This window comes from Pseudorca crassidens, chromosome 19 (assembly GCF_039906515.1).
Source record: "Pseudorca crassidens isolate mPseCra1 chromosome 19, mPseCra1.hap1, whole genome shotgun sequence".
NCBI lineage: Eukaryota > Metazoa > Chordata > Mammalia > Artiodactyla > Delphinidae > Pseudorca > Pseudorca crassidens.
Window position 1 is genome coordinate 39644027 of NC_090314.1, and position 9186 is coordinate 39653212.

The window sequence follows — 9186 nt, forward strand, 5'->3', positions numbered from 1 at the left end:
CAGATACATGATTTCTAAGAGGTTTTCTTTGAACTCTTTACTTGGAAAATGATTTTATGTTTCTTTTTTTCCTACTTTCATGATTTTTTTTTTTCCTTTTTATACCAAGGTGTGTTTATTTGAAGGAGCATTAGAAAACAGCAGGGTTTGGTCGTATGTTGAGGTATATGTGAAGAGCATATGGAGTCAGAAGGCCTTGGGGAAATCATTCAACCTCCCAGAACCTCAGTTTCCTCACCTGCAAAGTGGAGAAATAAAAATACTTCATAAAGTGTTGTTTGTAACCAAATTCATTTCATTTGTTCATTTTCTCACCTTGTAAACAATAATTAGCTACTGTGTACCTGTTAGCCTTGAGCATGAGATACAAAAACAAATCAGACACAGTCTCCCTCCAGTAAGTTACAGAACAATACAGAGATAGAAACATGGTAATAAATTACAGTGTTACAGATGCTCTGATGGGGAGTAGTCAGTTTTTCCTAGGGGTAGGGGAAGAAGGAAGTCAAGAAATGATGCTTGAGATGACTCAGTACTGAAGAGCATGAGTCTGAAGAATTGGGGTGGGGATGGTATGGGGAAGGCTGGGGAGACTGGCATTCCAAGGTAAGAGATAGCTTGACCAAGGCTTAGAAATGTGAAACCACCTTAGCTGAAGAAAAACTACTTAAAAATGACTGGAACATGGAGTAGAAGCAAATATAAATTTGACCAGAGATAAATCTAGAAATGGAGGGAGGGGCTGGATTATAGAATGCCTTTATATACCTAATTAAGGAGTTTGCACTTTAAAGCAAAGGAAAATTATTGGAGGACTTTAAATAGAAGAGCAATATGATTATATGTGTGTGTAAATGGATTGGAGGTGTAAGACTAGAGGTAGGGAATGGGTTAGGAAAAAATAAATGAGTAAGGTAGAAACAGTAGGAGTAGACTAGCACTGTGATGGGGAATTGGTAACTGACAGAATGTGAAGGAAGAGGTAATGATCCATTTACTTAGAGTTAATGACTATCAGAACAGAAGCAGCAGATCTGGAGGGAGTGGAATGAGGAGTTCTGTGTTGGACATGTTGACCTTGGAGTGCATGGAAGTTGGGAGTTATCTAGGTGGAAGATGTCCACCGGGCTTTTGGGTATAAGGGTTTCATATCTCAGGAAGGATATATAATATGAGGACTACTGACACGCAGTGGTACTAAAAGTCACAAGGGTTGATGAGTTCACCCAAGGAGAGTATGTAGGGGCCAGAAGAAAAGGTTCTAGGATAGAGCCCTGCTTTAATACTGCACTTAAAGAATCATGAGTGCTTATGAAGGGATCTCAGAAAGAATGGCCAGAGAGGTTTCAAAGAAAACACTTGTGGAAGTGTCGTGCTTTGTAAACTGTGAAGCACTGTGATGTAAATTTATTTATTTGCTATAAATAAAGGAACCTTTTGGACTGGCCTAAAATCACAATGATTGAAAAAGTTTCTAAACGTAAGGCCTTAGAGAATATAATGTTGTAGACTGGTGACTAAAACTTCAGTTTTAATTCTGTTAAAAAAAATATATAAAATTTAAGGTCATATAAATGACAGTGTGCCACATGTAATTAGTTATAAACTAAAATTTCTGATGCAGAAGGCTTGTTGACACATTTTTAAGGCAGGGCTTTTAATGTTAAGGTTAGGAATGGTGATGTCAGTAGGAATGGAGTCACTTCAAAGTGAACTGACTGTTGGTGCAGAATTCCTTTATAGAGAGAGATGGCCTTCACTCGGCTGGATGATTTGGAACTTCTTCTTCGATTGCAACATGGTAGCCTGAACCATACTAAAGAGTATGTCAGTAAAATCTTTATGTGGTCTTTTCATTTCCACTAAAAATTTCTAAAAGTTGCTTAACCAGGTTTGTCAGTATCTCTAGGTAATCCAGCATGAAAAGCAGAATTTGTCTTAAAGCATAGGTTGATTTTAATAGTAAGTATACTTTTTTAAAATTGAATTTGATCTCTTTTTTGTTCCATTTCCTTTTTCGTATCCTGTAATATTTTAGCTATGAGAAATTGATCTCAGTAGTCTCTTTCAGAAGTTAGGCAGTGAGGATTGTGACGCATGGCATTTCTTTTACGGTGTTCTCTGAAATGGGCGGCAGACGAGTCTTATGCATGCTGCTCATGGACTAACCGTGAGTCTGATGTGCATCAGCCTGTATCTTCAAAATGCTTAACCGGACTCTCCGTTTCATCCACCAGGTGATGAAGGTGGAGAATCAGAGCTTCTTGGAGAGGATCTTCCACTCGAGCCTTCTGTCGCCAAAGCGGAAAGGAGTCACTTGATAGTGTGGCAAGTGATGTATGGTAGTGAGTGAACCCATAGGAAACAGGTGGCGACGGGGAAGCCATCTCTTCTGCATGGTTTATTTTCCCTTTTTCCCTTTATTTAATGCTCTCTTTGTGAAATAAGTTTCACCACATAATGTATGAGCATTTTTTTTCTGTTAACTATGCTATATAATCTGTCCTACTGTAACAATACAGGAACTAGCTGTTTTACTGCACCAGTGTTATAGGCAATTTCAGTATATTATGAACAAATCAAAGAATGTTTACTTTCTGCAAACTGGTGAATTTTAGAAAGCAATCCAGTTGTGGTTTACTCTGCCACAGCTAATGTCACTTACTTCATTTGACGGGGTCACTGTTTAGCTATCACTCATAATGAAATTAATGGAAACACTTGATAAATGAAACTGTACCATTAAGTACAATAGTAAAGTTTTCCCCTATGTATTATAAAATTGACACAAACTAATATCAGGTAGATTATCAGGATTTATCTAAATGTCCCGAGAGGGCTAAAAGCTAACTGTAAATTACTTTCACTTTCACTTTCAAATCTGACAAATCTTGTTTATATGGTATATAAAACTTTGTTTTCATCAGATTTTGCGGGGGGGGATTTTATATTAAAGAAATTAAGACTACACTATTTAAATAAAAGTTTCTTGTTTCTGACTTATTAGAGCTCTAAAGTTTATGAGGCCTGCTTCTCTGAATAGTCTGTTTTTTTTGTTTGCTTGTTTGTTTTTGAGACTAGTCTCGCTCATTTTCATACTGACATGTTTGAAAGGTTTATTATTTATAAGGCTTAGAAGATACACTTCAGCAATGGGAGGATTTTTTTTTAAGGAAATTGTGTTTTGGATTTCTGTATCAATGGATGATGGTGGTTGGATGAGTTTTTTTCCGTGTAAAAAATTCACTTGTTTACCAGTTGTTCTTGGACTGCTCTTATCAGTTAGTAAGAGTAAAGCTGTGGTGGTGATGGAGTATGGCCTAATGAACTGAACGAGAGATTTAATTAGAAACGGTATTTTCCCTTGTTCTGTATAAAACTACACAACTGCCAGTACTTGATATTCTGTATGTAAATAGTATTTAAGCTTTTGTGCCCTTTTGAGATTAAAATGCCATCCTCAATGAAGAAGACTTTGAAGGAGAAGAAGACAAAATAGCATAAAGTAAAAGTTGACATTACAATCTTTTCACTCACAATGCCCATTTAAAAAATACAGTCCGGGTATAATTGATTTTCTTGTTTAATAAGTTTTAAAAAACCATTATGCTGCAGTTTTTTTCCCTCTCAGCCTTCTTGAAGATTTATGATTTATCATTCTTAATCCATTACTTTAAGCAAAACTAAATATAAGTTTAAGCACTGTCTTAAAATATGAGGTTATTGGACAAAGGCCCCCCAGTCATCGGAAGGACTGCTTCAGGAAAAGGAAACAACAGAAGTCTCAGATTGTCTAAGCATCCTTAAGGACCAATGACTTTTTTTCTGAACTGTAATGGAAAGATATTTGTAAAAAGTACTACCAGTGTCTTTTAAGCATAAGGATGATTAGGCTAGATTATAAAGTACACAGGATTTAATGCGTCAGAGGAGGCCTTTGGATCCATTTGGCCACAGGTGTCTATAAGCACATTATGTACACAGTACAATTGTGGCCACTTTAGATGGCTAGGAGAAAAAAAACTTTGGTAAAAGCTGTATTAAAAGGATAATTTTTTTACTTGAGCTACTTAGTCACTTTTTTCAGGGCACCAAAACTTAGGTCACTTTTCTATAGCTTATAAGCTATGTTTTTATTTTATTTTATTTTATTTTATAAATCTGAGCCACTGTTGGCAATACCTTAAAAAAAACCCCACTTATTAAATATTTTGGAGGAATGTTGTATAAATTCACAAAAGAGAGACACCAAAGTGTTTGGGAATTTTAATCCCAAGAAGTAAACATCCCAGAATCAGACCCCATGTACTGTTTGGTCTTTTACATGTTTCTATGACTGACTGTAATTTAGGAAATCAGGAGTTAAAGATGAAAAATGCAAACATGTTACAATGGTTGTTTATTGCTCTTTTTAAGCTTACCGGCTTTAACTTAAGGAATATAGGTGTGTAGTTATTTTATCTAAAATTGTCAGATATCTGTGGCCCTGTTTAACTTCAGGGACTAGAGAGTACAAAAATGTCTGTAAAATTTGTTTTAAGAGCTTGTCTTTATGTTTGTAATTTCAGTTAAATATTTTTTTGCAGATTGCTTTACTTCCACCTTTTCCCCCAACAATAGGCTTATATTCTTGTAGCGTTCACTTTGGTCAAGGTGGTAGCCTTAGGAAGAAAATGCCAAAATGTAAGCTTCTTGTAAGCAGCGAGTGGTTGGTGTAATTGCCTATAGCTACCACATCAGTGGTAAAGAAGAGGCTTGAGTACCTCAGGTTGGTCTCTCCATGTAAAAAAAAAATTACCCCTGTTGGAAGAAATAAGGAATACCTGAGAATTTTCTCATTCTGTTATGTTTGGGTTATGTGTGATGTTGAACCATGTGAAATTTCCGATGTTCAAACATGGCTGATTTACAAAAATGACAGTATCATATACATCAACGTAATACTCACTGCTCCATGCAGGTTCAAATCCCTATGAGGCAAAGGGATAATATTCTTTAGGAACTCAGTTTTGAGTGTTTTTTTCTAATTTGTGTGGATCTAAATTTTTAAAATAGGAATGAGTATCTTAATAGCTGCAGCTTGTTGAGAGTGTAAAACATTTTGAGTGCAAAATATGCAGCACATAACTTTTCACACGAAGCGTGTTTGCATAGAAAAGGTTAAGATATATTCTCTCAGTTTCTGTGTTGTTCATTTCTTGTAAAGGTCTTCCTGCGTGTGAGAATGGACCCTTTAACATAGGTTGCCTTAGTGACAAAACAAAGCAAAACAATTGTCTCATAATACTAACTGTCCTAAAGAACGTGTGTCTTGCAAATGCTGTGGAACTGAATATTTATTTCCTTGTGAGTATTATGACCATTACCAAAGGATTCAACCAGATTTAGGGCTCTTCTTAATTGATCACGTTGAGAAAGGGACTCGTTTGGGTCCCAGTTTGTACTAAGGGAAGAGAAGAGAAGAGAAGAGAGAATTAAATGTGGAAATCATAAATGCTTTTCTAACAGGGTTATGCTATTTTGTAACACTAAATGTCTTTTCTTTTCTTTTAAAAAAATTAAGTTTTTATTATTAATTTTGTCATACACTTCTCAACACTTGAATATATTTTAGCCATTTTATGGTCTGAATTTGTTTTTTGTCCAGGACATTTTATTCAGAATTTTACTTGCCTCTATAATCTTAAAAATGGGTTCTAGAGGGTCCCACTTGCTGTTTCTTTAGAGGCTGATGCTTCATTTCTATGAGCAAAAAGCTCATTTAGCAATGTAGTTATTTCAGTATTTATTTCTATTATGGAATCCCTGGGGTTCAGAATGTAATAACTTTGTACATGAAATATATATAAATATGTATATGAAACACGTATGAGGAGTGTGTTTTGTTTTGTTTTTGCCTTTCCTAGGGATCTGACCTGATTTATATTTGAAAGTCCAATAATCATCTCCCATCGAACATGTCATTTCCAAGGGTCAGGACTGTCGCCATTGGGCACTGGCTGAGGGTGAGCAGTGAGCAGTACATGAAGAACATGTTTGCTTGGCTCACGTGTTTAGGTGACATATGAATAATAGACAATAGGGCTTTCTGGAAATGTGGGCGAGCTGAGTAACAAGCCACACATGATACCAAGGCATACCATTTGCCAGACTACTCAGTAATAAGAGGCAGGCTGTAATGCAGATGTTACTAATACAGTGTGCTTATTGTGATCCATTTGCTTGGGAGAGACTCTGGAAGGAAGGATGATTATAAAACTACTCATGTGGTAGCACAGTGTGAATCCATATTCAGTACAGTGGTATTTAGTCTAATGCCATGTGCTTTGTTTACAAGGTTGTGGGGTTCTGACATGATAGTAGAAGTCGTCCTGATCGGCATGTGATAGGACAGTTCACTAGATGAAGGCACAGCCATCTCTCCAGTGAGGTTGGATGCTCTAGAATACAATGAATAGCCTGTCTCATCCCTACTCTACAGGACCTAACCTAACTGCCCCTCAGTCCTTTGGGGCCTGCTTGCGGCGCACGGGCCTCTCACTGTTGTGGGCTCTCCCGTTGCGGAGCACAGGCTCCGGACGCGCAGGCTCAGCGGCCATGGCTCACGGGCCCAGCCGCTCCGCGGCATGTGGGATCCTCCCAGACGGGGGCACGAACCCGCGTCCCCTGCATCCCCCTGCATCAGCAGGCGGACTCCCAACCACTGCGCCACCAGGGAAGCCCTGGAAGCTTTTTTTGAGCCTCATTTAATCGTGTTCCTGATTCAGCCAGTCTCTAGTGAGAGACTACAGTAACAGCGCAGGACAGCAAACGTTCATATTAATTTTACTGAGGGAACAGGACAGGAGCCCTGTAGTCTTACCTGGAACTGTAGCCCTCAGTCCCACCCAGTGGTGAGACTCTCTTTGCAAACTTAGTGGAGGGCTTCCCACCCACAGCTCAGGGTGGGCAGCAACTTCACAGAAAAGCTGCAGTTCTCAACCAGGCCAGGAGAGGGAGGTGTGGCCAAAATCACCCAGGAGCTAGTTCCAGAATGAAATTATTTCCTTCTTCCTCTCACCTCAGGAGTATCAGATTCTACTAGTGTGTTTGGTAAAACAGTTACCCTGGTGATTCTGATCCTTCTATTGGGAATAGCTGCTTAAGAGGAACTCAAGCAGCCCAGCTGGATTCACAAACATCTGTTTTCCAGGAGCGCAAAGCTTCTTCATTCTTAGCCATTTATTACCAGCACATGGTGACCTGCTAGCAGGTTCACCCCAGACTCAACCCAATGCTCTTTCCTTTTTGATTTATGGATAATTGAAGTTTAGGGTACTTTGAACTTACTGCTACATTAAAAGCTTAGAGGGAATATTTCATCTCCATTCATTTGGTAAGGCTATTTTTTTATAGAAAAAACTATTACCTTTTAGTTGTTATGACTAGCTTGCATATGCATAACATCTACTAATTTTCTCAAGGTGTTTACTCCATAAATTCACAGGTGATTCACAGAGCCACCCTTCGGAGTATATTATTGTCCTCAGGTGAACCAGAGGCCTAGCCACAGGAGGGGCCTTGCCCGTTGGTAAACAGGTCTAGCTGAGATAAGTGAAGTCCCAGGGTCCTCATATAATCAGAGGTATAACCAGACTAACTCCACACTAGAGGCTACCGCAAGTGTGTTGGGAAAAGTATTAGATCCCAGATCAGGAGATTTGGGGTTAAGTCCTGAGTCTACTGTTCCTAATTTTGCGACCCTTCACTAGTCACTTAACTATTCTGTTTCCTTACTATAAAAGGAGAGTAACATCCCAAAGGGTTCTTGTGATGGCTTGATGAAGCAATGGTGTGATGGCAGTCGGCACATTACCTACCCCCACTAGGCACTCAACACCAGGCTTTGGCAGGTGGTCCCTACGTATCAGGTGTGTGAAGATGAGTAAGACACCTTCAAGGAGATTAGGGTAAGAGAGGAAAGTAGACACGAAAATGGTAAAGTGGAGTCAAGTATTATGGCCATTCATTGAGGCATTAGCTGAAAAATGATACTGGTATGGTGTCTGCTTGGCTATTTTGTAATGTGGTAAAAACAAGGGGAAAACTGTCTTCAGTCCTTATGTAGTACAGAATATTCTTATTTCCAGTCTTTTTATCAGTGTTCTAGACCTTGGCTGTCCTAAAGGAACTGTGTTAGGAAACAGAGTTACCTCAGGTCTATTGGACCTTTCAGGGAACGCCTTTCTCTCTTGCCCCGCCACTCCCCAATTGAAGGGAAACAAGTGTTCCATGAAAATTAAACACAGGAGGAGATCCATATTCTCTTTTTCATCTAAGAGTGCATTCCATTCCTGTGCAGGCACACCGAGGGACATGTTGAAACATGAAAACAGTGGTGAGCTTGACATTTTTAGATGCCATCAGAACGTATTTTTTCAGTATCTGTTTTTCATAATGCTTTATGACAAGAATTAAACTCCTAGTCACTGCATATAAACAGGTAGAAAGAAGACATACAGGACTAAATAAAATATGAACAGCTGACGCACAACAGGGTGTGGCATGGTGGCAAGGAGGATTATATGCTTTCTACATGATTAAGAAGCTTATGGGACTTCCCTGGTGGTCCAGCGGTGAAAGACTTCACGGTCCCAATGCAGGGGGCCCGGGTTTGATCCCTGGTCGGGGAACTAGATCCGCATGCCACAACTAAGAGCCCACGTGCCGAAACTAAGAGCCCGCATGCCGCAACTGAAAGGTCCCGAGTGCTGCAACTAAGACTTGGTGCAGCCAAATAAATAAACAAATAAATATTTTTTTAAAAACTAAGAGGCTTAGCATTACTCCGCCCAAGGAAGATCACAAACCCTCATCTGTTAAGATTTTTGCAGGCCATCTCAGGTACAGAAATCCCCAAAGAGAGTGGAGCAGCCTTTCAAAAACTTGAATTTTGGTCCTCAGGAGTATTGTAGTAATGATCTATCATTCAGAGGATTGTTGGAAAGATTAAATGAGTTAATGTACTACTCAACAGTAAACAAACATTGTGTCCTTTCCCCACTGAGGCCTCAATTTCTTTTCCTATTGTCCTTTCTCATTAAACTTACTTTTGTTTGTTTTGTTTGTTTTTGTTTGTTTTTGTTTTGTGGTACGCGGGCCTCTCACTGTTGTGGCCTCTCCCGCTGCGGAGCACAGGCTCCGGAC

At 39.1% G+C, this 9186-nt stretch overlaps 1 protein-coding gene across 12 annotated transcripts in view; it reads left to right on the forward strand.

Annotated features, from left to right (window-relative positions):
- SPAG9 (sperm associated antigen 9) overlaps nucleotides 1-5869 on the forward strand; it is a 142788-nt gene extending 136919 nt beyond the window's left edge. For 11 of the 12 annotated variants that reach the window (XM_067714780.1, XM_067714781.1, XM_067714786.1 and 8 more), the window contains one exon: nucleotides 2238-5869. In XM_067714780.1, coding sequence (XP_067570881.1) covers nucleotides 2238-2353 — 116 coding nt within the window. In that variant the 3' untranslated portion in view covers nucleotides 2354-5869. Of the gene's footprint in view, nucleotides 1-109; nucleotides 273-2237 lie in introns of those variants that run through there. The other variant, XM_067714785.1, reaches the window with a different exon arrangement.
- The last annotated feature ends 3317 nt before the right edge of the window (nucleotides 5870-9186 follow it).